The 13,655-nt window shown below is 50.5% G+C and overlaps 1 protein-coding gene across 1 annotated transcript in view; it reads right to left on the bottom strand.

The window, feature by feature from the left end:
* Positions 1 to 2,105: 2,105 nt before the first annotated feature.
* Positions 2,106 to 13,655, bottom strand: part of ARHGAP45 (Rho GTPase activating protein 45) — a 39,816-nt gene continuing 28,266 nt past the window's right edge. Inside the window, exons 15-23 of the mRNA XM_053372298.1 lie at positions 13,224 to 13,313; positions 12,867 to 12,956; positions 10,463 to 10,626; positions 9,366 to 9,554; positions 8,268 to 8,405; positions 7,044 to 7,279; positions 5,332 to 5,581; positions 3,759 to 3,852; positions 2,106 to 3,089 (exon numbers count right to left, since the gene is read on the bottom strand). Coding sequence (XP_053228273.1) covers positions 2,722 to 3,089; positions 3,759 to 3,852; positions 5,332 to 5,581; positions 7,044 to 7,279; positions 8,268 to 8,405; positions 9,366 to 9,554; positions 10,463 to 10,626; positions 12,867 to 12,956; positions 13,224 to 13,313 — 1,619 coding nt within the window. The 3' untranslated portion in view covers positions 2,106 to 2,721. The remainder of the gene's footprint in view (positions 3,090 to 3,758; positions 3,853 to 5,331; positions 5,582 to 7,043; positions 7,280 to 8,267; positions 8,406 to 9,365; positions 9,555 to 10,462; positions 10,627 to 12,866; positions 12,957 to 13,223; positions 13,314 to 13,655) is intronic.

Raw genomic sequence — 13,655 nt, forward strand, 5'->3', positions numbered from 1 at the left:
CAGGGATACTGGGCCGAGGGCTTTCAAGGTCAGCACCAACACTTTGAATTTAACAACACTTTGTTATTAACCAGTGAGGTATTACAGGTATTTTGGAGACTTCTTGCCAAAGCTATTTCCAGGGTGGTTGTTAATTGTTGCGGGGGGGGGGGGGGGGAATTGACACAACTCCAATGGATGGTGTACGCTTACTTTATTTTCATACCTAACGAAAGCATCAGTCCAGGATTGCGAGTGCAGCAGTTTAAAAAGTGAACCAGCGGGCTGCCAAACAGGCAGGCTCTCAAACACAGGGAGGGGTACCTTATGTACAAATAATTAAAAAGCCGAGGTTATTAAGACCTGAACCTCCACACTCTTTCCCCTCATCCACCCTTGACATACGAAACAAAACTCTCACACACGGTACCGTTCCTGCCTTCTCCAGAAGCTGAGATTTCTTTTGCCTCTGTTCCCAGTAAAAGTAAAGGGACCCCTGACCATTTGGTCCAGTCGTGGCCGACTCTGGGGTTGCGGCGCTCATCTCGCTTTAATGGCTGAGGGAGCCGGCGTACAGCTTCCGGGTCATGTGGCCAGCAGGACTAAGCCGCTTCTGGCGAACCAGAGCAGCGCACGGAAACGCCGTTTACCTTCCTGCCGGAGCGGTACCTATTTATCTACTTGCACTTTGAGGTGCTTTCGAACTGCTAGGTTGGCAGGAGCAGGGACCGAGCAACGGGAGCTCACCCCATCATTGTGGGGATTCGAACCGCCGACCTTCTGATCGGCAAGTCCTAGGCTCTGTGGCTTAACCCACAGCGCCACCCTTTGCTGGGAACCGCCATCCCATTAAAGCACAATGGAGTCTCGCAAGAGGCACCTTGGTTCTTCGAAAGCCCTTGCCACTAGGCAGCGCCGTTGTGCTCAGCTTCTGCCAGGACACCGCGAGAACGGGCTGCTGGATTAGGTGGGTGTCTTGGGCCAGATGTAAATCAGAGCTCTCCTTAATGATGCTGAAAATGGTTTTTGCATAGGATTTGGCAAGTTAGTTGACCTCACGGAAGAAAAAGCTTTCTTTTTGCTGTCTTACATTTCCCGCAGGACTGTTGGTATTCCCGGGAAGCGGAGCGGGACCCCCTGACACCCACACCTTTTGCCCTGGGTCCCAGAACTGCCCCCTTTTTAAAGCAATATGATAATTATTATTAATATGCCACCATCTGACTGGGTTGCTCCAGCCACTCTGGGCAGCTCCCGACAAAATGCTAAAAATATGTGTATGTATATATATATATATATAAACACTTCTACAGGGTGACTAGGTGTGTATAGGGCTGGACAGATATATCCATATATCATCCAAACTGGTTTGAAGTCCGTATTGTGGTGCCACTTTCGTAATTTTTGACCTGGCAATACATCGTGGATCATGATGTTTGTGTACGCAAAAAATCACAATTGGGGATACCGTGAAGCCGGCCAATGCCTCTACATAGCTCCAACTTTATTTCAGACGTGGTAGATCAGTAGATAAACGCAGCGTTTGGCTGCTGTGTTGAAAACTAGGTTTTGCCCAGCCCTAGAGAGAGCCCCAGTCACTGCCCTCTCGTGTTTTGTTCAGAGGTAAATATTCTCTTGGGTACCTAGGAGTGGAGAAATTGGAAAATGCCTAATGCCAAGAATTTGTCCTGAATCGATTTAAAGCTGTATTATGCTGAGTCTTGACCACTGGTCCATTTGGCTCAATACTGGCCACACCAGCTAGTGACAGTTCTCCAAGGTTTTGGAGAAAGGGAGTCTCTCCCAGTCTAAACTGGGAGATACCGGAGATCGCAGCCGCCTGAACGCCAAACATGCTCTAAAGCACAGAGCCACGGCCTTTCCCCAGCAATGCATCTACTGCTAGAGTCGGGAAAAGCCGCCTGAAATCTGAACTAAGTGATCGACGCACCCATCTTCTGTTCACAAAACGATGCAGGTTACTCTAGCTTGAAAACCTGAGCTGGGATCCGCTCGTCCAACAACCCAGTCTCTCTGGGGAATAGGCCCCGCAAAAGAAAGACTTTTGCTTAATTCTTTTTTTGGCTTAATGAGCTAGGCGTATTTTTTTGGTGCAGACAGCAAACTGCAACTGTCGCCAGCAGGCTGCAATCCGGCGCTTATCTGTTCAGTAGCAAGTCCGCAGCGGCACTTGATTCCCGGAAAGCGTGGATCACAACCTTTTGAGTACCTCGTAATCCAGCAAGCCTCCCCCACGGTCAGTTTGTACCCTGACTTTTTTTAAAACAACACAGTGACATAGCTGAAGGGGCTGGCATTTAAAACCCCAACCCTAATCCATAGCAAAATAAACAAAAAAAAGAGTTCTGCTTTGCGAAAGTGAAGGCCCTTCAAATCAGTACTTTGAAAGGGGCTGCTTTTCTGGTAGTTTCTGGCAGATAACCGAGAATCTCTGTGAACAAGGACAGGACGGTGCAAATATAATATCGCGACGGGGTTGTATCTAGGTCTGTTCTTTTTAACACGCCGCTCGTGCAAAAGAGGTTGGGAGCCTGCTAAACCACACGGAAACCTCGGCACGCTCCGGTTTTGCGGCCGATCCAAAAATGGGCGAAAGGATAACCAGGTTTGCGTTGAAAAGGCGGGTTAGGGCACCAAGAACTGCAGGAATTGGCTTTTGTTTGTTGGCGGCTCCTATGCATACGGACCGTTCTTTCATTCCTGTTTTCGAGGCTGGGGGAACTACTCTAACACCTTGTAGCCGAAAGGCGGTTGCGGAAACGCCACGTTGTTCGACTGGTTGGTGTTGCAAGCCTCCGGCGGCCTTCCTGCCTGCCCTTCCGCACTCTCCCCGTCGCCCTCTCTCCCGAAAACCGCATCTTCCTCCACTTCCTCCTGGGTCGGGCAGCGCTGCAACGGAGAGACGTCTTCGGAGTCCGACTGACCGACGCTGTAAGTGCGGTTCAGTGTCCCTTCCTCGCTGGCTTCGTCCGCAGACGGGGTCTCTTCGTCGCCGCTGGTCTCGCTGCCGCGCCGCGGGGGCCCCTCGATACCTGCCTCTGCGGAGTCTTCGGGATCAGAGTCTGAATCGATGAAACGAGTGCTGTCTTCTGTTTTGGGATAAAATGCAACTCATTACTGCCTTCCTTTCTCTACTCCCTTGTGCTTCTGCCAAGGAGATCTGTGTGGGTTCCCCATTTTATCCTTAATATCCCTGCTAGGTGGGCCAGCAATAATAATAATAATAACAATGATAATAATAATACAGTGGTACCTCGGGTTACAGACACTTCAGGTTACATATGCTTCAGGTTACAGACTCCGCTAACCCAGTACCTCGGGTTAAGAACTTTGCTTCAGGATGAGAACAGAAATCGTGCTCCGGCAGCAGCAGGAGGCCCCATTAGCTAAAGTGGTACCTCAGGTTAAGAACAGTTTCAGGGTAAGAACAGACCTCCGGAACGAATTGTACTGCCTTCCTTTTTTTATTCCCTTGTCATTCTGCCAAGGAGATCTGTATTCGTGACTCACCGTCCCAATTTTATCCTCAAACTAACCCTGCGAGGCGAGCCGGCTGAGAGAGAGAGACTGCGAGTGTGTGCCTGCGTTGACAATTATAGGACCGCCTCGGTTTCAAACTGCTTTCCATATTGTGTTTTAATTTCCACGACCCGCCTGGGACCTTAAGGTGAAGCTGGGAGAGTATAATAAATTGTAGAAAGAAAAATATAGTATTATCACCCAGCGTCCAACCTTTGGACAGGTCATTTCCACCTCACCTCTGTACAGGTCCTCGTGAAAAGCAGCCTCTGCCTGCTCAGCGGAGACTGTGAGGTACAGGTCTGTGTTGTCCGACGGCTGGCATGCATCTTCCTGCACGTAGAATGCAAGACGTTGCTGAGGTATTTTATTTATTTTTTAAAATAATGATTTTTATTTGATTAAAAAAAATAAACATACAACAATATCAGTTGCAAACCCATTATAAAGAGATTGTTCTGAATCTCAAAACTTCACCCGCCCCATCCCCTCCATGGATCCTAATATCAACATTTACAACTGCATATCAATCCATTATCCATCTGAGTTATCCATAGTATTCGTTACCAAGTTTTGTTAACTTTTATCTACATTTCCAGCAGATATTTGTGCTTGTTATATACATTTTTGCTAACTTACCAGGAGTCAAATAGCACCTGCGCATCATTTCCACATCATTTTATTTCAGCGCACAATGTGCCCTAAATTTCAAATCTGTTTCCCATAACCTCTCCCAATCTGCCACCTGTATATTATGCCCCAAATCCTTTGCCTGGTGTGTCATTACAGATGTGACCTGTTCATCTTTTGTACGCCTTTCCAAGAGCAAATTACACATTTTCGACAGCGATTTATTATTGTTTTTTAACAGGTCTTTTTGAAATCTTCATATCTCATAAGTAAAACCTTCCTTTTTATCTGCCTTAAAAATATCATTTAGTTGGTAATACAGTGGTACCTTGGTTCTCGGACAGACTGAATTGTACAATAGCGAGAGGCTCACACGAGCCTGCAACCAGCCATCTGCTACATGTAAAAACATCTGTGCATGTAAAAAGGGGAATGTAACTCTGCTACATAAAGGAACTTGCTAGCATAAGTTAAAGTAAAATTAAAGGGACCCGGGACCATTAGGTCCAGTTGTGGCTGACTCTGGGGTTGCGGCGTTCATCTCGCTTTATTGGCCGAGGGAGCCGGCGTTCAGCTTCCGCGTCATGTGGCCAGCAGGACTAAGCCGCTTCTGGCGAACCAGAGCAGCGCACGGAAACGCTGTTTACCTTCCCGCCGGAGCGGTACCTATTTATCTACTTGCACTTTGAGGTGCTTTCGAACTGCTAGGTTGGCAGGAGCAGGGACCGAGCAACGGGAGCTCACCCCGTCATTGCGGGGATTTGAACCGCCGACCTTCTGATCGGCAAGCCCTAGGCTCTGTGGTTTAACCCACAGCGCCACTCGCGTCCCAATAAGGGAAGCAATAGTCCCACTCTATTCTACCTTCTGGAGTCCTGTGTCCCATTCTGGGCACCACAATTTAAGAAGGGTGTTGACAAGCTGGAAGGTTTGCAGAGATAGGTGACTGAGATGATCAAGGGAGCTCACCCCGTCATCGCGGGGATTCGAACCGCCGACCTTCTGATCGGCAAGCCCTAGGCTCTGTGGTTTAACCCACAGCGCCACCCGCGTTAAGTTAGGAAGGATATTAAACAGTATATCCTCCTGCCACCCTGAAGACTCCCACAAATCCAGCAGCGGAAGTCCCTGCGCAGGAAGGTCTCCGCTACAGCAACCCTCTCCGAAAAGTTCCCCCCTTACCTGGTTCTCGGCTGCCTCACCGTCTTCCCGAACCGCGTCTTTGGGGCTTTCCGGCAAAGCGCCGCCGGTTTCGAAGATGGCAGGGTAGAAGGTTACAAGGGCCTCGACGATGCGGGCTTGATGCGGGTAGTCGACCAGCGAGGAGAGGGAAACGGTGGCCTCCGTGGGCCTCGGGCGCATCAACGTGGGGCCAAAGACGATCCCCAGATTGCCAGGGGTCATCTTGTTTTCTTGTTCAACTTCGACGATCCTGGGGGCAGAATCGGGGAGGATGGCACAGTTCACAAGGGAACCCTGGTCTGTTTTGCAGCACCAAGGGAGCAGGGACTTCTCATTCTAAATATAGCGGTACCTTGGTTCTCAAAGGCCTTGGTACTCAAACAAATTGGAACCCAAACCTGGAAGGAAGTGTTCCGGTTTGGGAACTGTTTTTGGAAGCCGAACCTGATCTGTTTTGAGTGTTTATGCTTCTGTTTTGAGCAAAGCTGTCAACTTACAGATTTGAAAATAAGGGAACAGCAGCCTCAAAAATAAGGGACCAGCAGCCAGAATAAGGGATTTTCAGAGCGCTGGTAGGTTCGACTTCTGAGCCCCTCTGAGCCAAAGGCAGAAAGCCCAGCCAGCAGCCAAACGAAGCCTCAAGCGGTGGTTCCCACAGCGCAGCAACCCGGCAAAGGGGATGCAGCAAGGAAAACCACCGTCACCTCTCCGCTGGGAAGCGCTGAGCAAAGGCGAGTCCCCAGGCAACGCGGCCGATTTGATCGGCACAAGGCATGCAAGCTCCACCCCCCAGTCGTTCTTAGACTCCTTATTGGGTGAGCAACGCAGCCAAGCAACACAGTTGGAGCCTCCCTCCTCCCTAGCCGGCAGGGAGGGAGGGAGGGAGAGGAGCTGCTTCCTTTGAAACCCGGGAAATTTAAGGGACAGCAGCAATAAGTGACAGCAGCGGGACACAGCGCTGGGATAAGGGAGTTTCCCGCCAAATAATGGACAGTTGACAGCTATGGTTTTAAGTGTTACACTGAGGTCTGTCTGTTTTTGCCATTTATTTCGAGTTTTTGCGGCTCTTTTTTGTTTTTGCGACTATGTGGAACCCAGTTCAGCTACCGGTTTACTGATTGTGTGGCTGCGAAAACGGATAAAAGCCCCCCATCCAAACAATCACTGTCATCAGCGCAGGTAAGAAAAAAAAGTAATTTTGATTCTTATCGTCTACAATACTGGCTTATTTATTTTACAGTACACTACATATTGATTGTTGCTTTCATTTTATGATTCAGTGGTCTCGTTAGATAGTAAAAATCATGCTGTTTTAGGGGTTGTTTATAAAAGCCTGGAACGGATCAACCCGTTTTGCATGAATTCCTATGGGAAAGGGCGCCTCGGTTTTGGAACGCTTTGGTTTTGGAACGGAATTTCCGGAACGGATTAAGTTTGAGAACCAAGGTACCATTGTATTGCCTACAAGGCACACAGCAAATTAAAAAATTACATTTGGCTGGGAAAGAGATGGTTGGTGACGTCACAGGTTTGGGCCAATACGCCGAGACTCCTGAGCTTGTTTTCAAACCGTTACGGGAGTCAAAAGGACTGCTGAAACGGATTAAGTTTGAGAACCAAGGCACCACTGTACCGGCTGTTGTAGAAGGAAGGGAGTGAAAATCTCACTACCACCCTTTTATTGGAGGCAGGGTCCCCCTTCTCCCACTTACCTCCTCAAATGCAGAACGATGTACTTTAGGGTGGATAAGTTCTCCGGCGGAAGCTCCTTCAGAAGGTCCCTCAGCTTCGTCACCAGCGCCACAACCACCTTCTCGGTCTCGGGCCCCCTGTCCACCAGCTCGGCGATACTCTTTCCAGGCCTGCCCTCGGCTCCTCCCTGAAGGCTCTCCTTAGCCAACCCCATAAGGCTGTTGTACATGCGGAATGGCATGATGGGTTCCGGGAGCTGGACGGGGCGAGAGGGGGCCTATTGAGTTGTTGCTTTTATTTCTATTATGTATTCTGTGGTTTTTATATCTTGATTTTGAGGGACGCGGGTGGCGCTGTGGGTTAAACCACAGAGCTTAGGACTTGCCGATCAGAAGGTCAGCGGTTCGAATCCCCGCAATGACGGGGTGAGCTCCCGTTGCTCGGTCCCTGCTCCTGCCAACCTAGCAGTTCGAAAGCACCTCAAAGTGCAAGTAGATAAATAGGTACCACTCCGGAGGGAAGGTAAAGGGCGTTTCTGTGCACTGCTCTGGTTCGCCAGAAGGGGCTTAGTCCTGCTGGCCACATGACCCAGAAGCTGTATGCCGGCTCCCTCGGCCAGTAAAGCGAGATGAGCGCCGCAACCCCAGAGTCATCCGCAACTGGACCTAATGGTCAGGGGTCCCTTTACCTTTACCTATATCTTGATTTTATTGTGTGAACTGCCCTGAGACCCCTGGGTATAGGGCAGTATATAAATTCAAACAACAACAACACAAAAATGGTAGCAAGAAGAATTACCGACAAAAGAACAACAGCAGCAGCAAAACAACAGCACAAAAATGGAAGCAAGAAGAATTACCCTCGAAAGAAGAATGTCAAATGAAATTAATGGACTATGCGGAATCAGGTAAATTAACAGGAAGCATTCGAAACCTGGGGGATTCAGAGATTCTTAGAGGACTCGGGTAAATATTTGAACTATTTGAAAAGCGATTGTGATAAACAGATTACGCTAGTAGGACTGCGAGAAGGAGGACTTTGTGAAATATTGCAAGGAAGACTTTGAAAAGAATGATTAGTTAAGGACGATGAAAAGGAATAGAGAAATTAAGAAATGCAGAACAAGTGCCTGTCATAAAATCAAGTGTTTCTTCCTTCTCCGCATGGAGAAGGGAGCCTTCAACATTGCCACCTTCCAGCCCAAAGACTGCCCAGGTCCCACCCACCGCCCCGGGGAGACTCACCTGCCGCAGGTACAGCTTCAGCACGTTGCTGATGTCGTGAGGATAGGCCTGGGACAGCTCGACCAACTCTTTCCCATTCTCAAAGGCCTGGCACAGCTTCTCCACGCGGGTCTTCACGCCGTTGACGCGGTAGATGCCCTAGAGCAGCAATGGCAAACCGTTTAGAGACCCGAGTGCCCAAACTTGCAACCCAAAACCCACCGATCAATCGCAAAGCGCCAACAACAGGGCAATTTAATAGGGGATAATAATGATTGTCTGCGTGACTGGAAGAGTCCGCGACCAGAAGGAGGAGGAGTACCAGGAGGAATGGATGAAATTCAAAGACTATTTAGTTAAATACTCTAAGATAGCATCATTGAAAAAGCTTGCAGATTCCAGACAGGCTTAGGAGTTGATGATGTGATTTTAGAGAATGATATGTTTAAAGTCAGAATGAAAACAAAGTAAGAGGTTAAGGGATTGGGTGAATTTTATGAGGAAATAGGTTTTGGAAAACTGTTAACAATGATACACAGGGGATTTGAGGAAGTCACTTAACAATGTTACTAAGATTGGATCAAGTACAGTTAAGATGTACGTCTGTTTGTGTTTGTTTAAAATTTTGGAAAAATTACCTTTACTGACAGGATAATATCATCTGAAAGAACTGAAACACTCGATTGGGAGCCGCCCAGAGTGGCTGGGGAAACTCAGCGAGATGGGCGGGGTATAAATAAATTATTATTATTATTATTATTATTATTATTATTATTATTATTATTATTGGAGCAGGAACCGGCAAGCCACTCCAGTATCCCTGCCAAGAAAAATCCAGACAAAGAAACAGGAAGGCCTGGCGTGCTCTGGTCCAGGGGGTCACGAAGAGTCGGACACGACTAAACGACTAAACAACAACAACATTATTATTATTTTGCCTGCCTCCTCCAGCCCTGCAAAGCTGGGCGTGTCGCCCTCCTTAAAAAAGATCAGCAACTCTGGCAGGGGGCGGCGCCAGAGGGATCTTTGCACCACAGCGCCGGCTATGCTTAAGACGGCCCTGACTACAACCAAGATAAAATCTGAATCATTGGGTTTTTGTCTATCCACGCTGCTAACCTTGGTCTTCATCGCCCGCCTCTCAATCTCGCAGATGCACTTTTTCACGATGAAGGGAACCCCGTCGGAACTGAGGCGGCTCTGCTGGGCAAAGTCCCTTCCGAACAGCTGTAGTTTCCCTTGGAGCTTCTTGTGTCCGCATTGAATGGCCAACGTCTCCAGGCACTTTTTGTGGCAGGCAAGGTAGCACTGTGGGCGGCAGGGGAAAAACCAGCGGCGTGAGAGGAGGGTGCCCCCAGTTCTAGAAAGGGCCACCAGGTGGCGCTGCTTGCCCTGCCCCCCAAGCTGCTTTTAGACAACTTAAGGGACGCGGGTAGCGCTGTGGGTTAAACCACAGAGCCTAGGGCTTGCCGATCGGAAGGTCGGCAGTTCGAATCCCTGCAATGACGGGGTGAGCTCCCGTTGCTCAGTCCCTGCTCCTGCCCACCTAGCAGTTCGAAAGCACGTCAAAGTGCAAGGAGATAAATAGGTACCGCTCCGGCGGGAAGGTAAATGGCGTTTCCGTGCGCTGCTCTGGTTCGCCAGAAGCGGCTTAGTCCTGCTGGCCACATGACCGGAAGCTGTACGCCGGCTCCCTCAGCCAGTAAAGCGAGATGAGAGCTCAACCCCAGAGTCGGTCACGACTGGACCTAATGGTCAGGGGTCCCTTTACCTTAGGCAACTTAAGGCCTGGGAGCTGGATCTGGCCCAATCGCCTTCTCAATCCGGCCCGCGGACGGTCCGGGAATCAGTGTGTTTTTACATGAGTAGAATGTGCCCTTTTGTTTAAAATGCATCTCTGGGCTACTTGTGGGGCATAGGAATTCGTTCATTATTTTTTCAAAATATAGTCCGGCCCCCCACAAGGTCTGAGGGACGGTGGACTGGCCCATGGCTGAAAAAGGTTGCTGACCCCTGTTTTAGATGCATGAGCAAGTTGACATTTTCATCTCTTGCTCCACTTTCTGCGAGCAGCTCTCGGGGGGGCATGTGGCCCTCGGAGTGGGGACCCCCCCACTCAAAATGGAATCGTAGAATCGTAGAGTTGGAAGGAGGGTTTTCCCCAAAGGTCATCCAGCCCAACCCCCCTTCAATTTGGGAATTCGCACGCTTCCTACCTCCTCGCACTCGGCTCCCTGGAAATAAACGTAGCTGTTGCACTCCCTGCATTTCGAAGGTGCCCGCAGCTTTCTCAGACGATGGGTCTGCGCAGCTTTGGATAAGCCCATGTGACGGAAAGGGCCGGTGGGTGTCGAGATCTCCGGGGCCATGTCGTCGATACCTGGGAATCGGGGAGGGGAAAGGGCCGGTGTGACGGCCTGAGATTTGGACTCGGAGGCTGAACCTGAGGGATCCCAGCCTGCACAGGAATCCCCGCCTCCAGAACCAGCTGAGCCGGGGCTGGGGCTTGAGTCTGAAGGGTCCTCACCTGTGCTGGTTCCTCAGGTGAGTCTGCTCTGGCTCCTGAGGTGATGGAGGACCCATTGCCTGCAGGTGCTCCACTCTCAGCCCCGTCAGAGGAAGCTGAGGTTGCCTCTGGGTCCAGTAACCCTCCAGCTTCTCCTGAGCTGCAGAGGCTCAGGGCAGAGAGGCGGAGGGAACTAAGTTCCCGCAGGAGGAGTGCTCGCCTCCAGGCCAGGAGAGGTGAGTCACCTGTGGACCGGGGCCACCCTATGCCTCGGGGCAGATAAAAGCCAGCCAGCCCAGTCCCAGGTTGCGGGAGCAACATTGTTGGTAGCCTGTCCCTGCCTGCACCCTGTCCTGCTCTTCTGCCAGAGTTCCTGACCTCACCTGACTCCCTGCTTTGGACCCCGCTTCAGCTTTGACAGACAGCCTCCATACCACACCCTCAACCTCGGACTGGACTTGGACCTCACCGTACGGTTATTCCTTGGGACCACACTGCTGGTTTAGCTGCCCCAAAAGTCCTGCTTTCAAGGTGCAAACGAGAGCAATTCGAGCTTCTGGAATGTAAATACAGTGGTACCTTGGTTCTCAAACGCCTTGGTTCCCAAACACCAAAAACCCTGAAGTAAGTGTTCCGGTTTTCTAATATTTTTCAGAAGCTGAACGTCCAACATGGCTATTGTCTCCAGGGCGCCTGAACCAATCAGAAGCCGCGCCTTGGTTTCTGAACATTTCAGAAGTCAAACGGACTTCCGGAACGGATTAAGTTTGGCGCTTTTGTTTTTGCTATTTATTTTGCGTTTTTGAGGCTTTTCCGGTTTGTTTGTTGTATCATGTATATTCTGCCCCTAGAGGTCGCTAGCGTGACACTGTATTGCAATGTGTCAGTTCTGCCGCTAGGTGTCGCTGTTGCAGTGGGATCCTAAATACAAATATAATTATAATAATAATAATTTATTATTTATACCCCGCCCATCTGGCTGGGTCCCCCCAGCCACTCTGGGCAGCTTCCAACAGGATATTAAAAGCACAGTAAAAGATCAAACATTGAAGACTTCCCTAAACAGGGCTGCCTTCAGATGTCTTCTAAAAGTTTGGTAGTTATTTTTCTCTTTGACATCTGGTGGGAGGGCGTTCCAAGGGCGGGAGCCACCACCGAGAAGGCCCTCTGCCTGCTTCCCTGTAACTTGGCTTCTCTCAGCGAGGGAACCGCCAAAAGGCCCTCGGTGCTGGACCTCAGTGTCTGGGCAGAACGATGGAGGTGGAGACACTCCTTCAGGGATACTGGACCGTTTAGGGCTTTAAAGGTCAGCACCAACACTTTGAATTGTGCTCAGAAACGTACTGGGAGCCAATGTAGGTCTTTCAGGACTGGTGTTATGTGGTCTCGGCGGCTGCTCCCAGTCACCAGTCTGGCTGCCGCATTCTGGATTAGTTGTAGTTTCCAGGTCACCCTCAAAGAGAGCCCCACGTAGAGCGCATGGCAGTAGTCCAAGCGGGAGATAACCAGAGCATGCACCACTCTGGCCAGACAGTCTGCGGGCAGGGAGGGTCTCATCCTGCGTACCAGACGGAGCTGCCCTGGACACAGAACTGACCTGCGCCTCCATGGACGGCTGTGAGTCCAGAATGACTCCCAGGCTGCACACATGGTCCTTTGGGGGCACAGTCACCCCATTCAGGACCTGGGAGTCCTCCACACCTGCCCGCCTCCTGTCCCCCAAAAACAGTACTTCTGTCTTGTCAGGATTCAACCTCAATCCAATGTTCTGCCGCTAGGTGTCACTGTGGCAGTAGCACCCCAAAAACGAAGGCTGTGTTGTATTGTGTACATTCTGCCCCTAGGGGTTGCTAACGTGACCCTGTATTGTAATGCATACGTTCTGCCGCTAGGTGTCGCTTTTGCAGTGGGACCCTAAATACAAAGGCTCTGTTGTATTGTACGTATTCTACCACTAGTACGCAATCCCTGACCCCTGCAATCCCTTATTCCACGTTCCTGCGTCTCTCATCCTCAGGACCACCGGATATCTTCCTCGCCTCCTTCCACGCCGGACCCCCCACCCCACCCCAACAGGCTGCACGTCCGCCCCCTGCTCCCTCCCCAGGACGTACTTTGCTCAAAGGAAGGCGAATTCCCGTCCGACTCGTCTCCGGGAGACGTCCCATTACTCGGCACTGCCTGGGACTTCTGGGGGAACCCACCTACCCGAGAAGGAAACCCAATGTCAGGAGGGGAGATCAAGGACAACTTTTGCACGGCGCGCACACTCGCACCCGGCTCTTCATGTTCCACCTGGGCGCAAAGGAGGGGCGGGGTCTGGGGAGAAGGGGCATGGCCTACGGAGATCCCCAAGAGCCATGGAGGTGGATGGTTCAAGCCCACCCAGCTCATGGTCCAGGGTTCCTGCGTCGCCGGGGGGTTGGGATGGATGACCCCACGGGGTCCCGGCCAAGTCTTTGTGATGCTACCTGAGCTCGCGGTGGTACCGGATTCGAGGCTGCCCTTTGTCTCCGCAATAGCCGTCGGCCACGATTTGTGCAGCTGGTGGCCCCGCCCACCTGAGGAGCCAATTAGAGGGCAAGGTTTTGTTACCGGGTAGTTTTGAGTTAGGGCACGGCAAAATTCCCTGCCTTTGCGAGACTGTCCCTTTCAGGAATTGGAAAGGTAGTGTGCATTATATATATATCATATCATGTGTATATACCGTATTTTTTGCTCTATAAGACTCACTTTTCCCCTCCTAAAAAGTAAGGGGAAATGTGTGTGCGTCTTATGGAGCGAATGCAGGCTGCGCAGCTATCCCAGAAGCCAGAACAGCAAGAGGGATTGATGCTTTCTCTGAGCAGCGATCCCTCTTGCTGTTCTGGCTTCTGAGATTCAGAATATTTTTTTCTTGTTTT

Source organism: Podarcis raffonei, chromosome 18 (assembly GCF_027172205.1).
Source record: "Podarcis raffonei isolate rPodRaf1 chromosome 18, rPodRaf1.pri, whole genome shotgun sequence".
Lineage (NCBI taxonomy): Eukaryota > Metazoa > Chordata > Lepidosauria > Squamata > Lacertidae > Podarcis > Podarcis raffonei.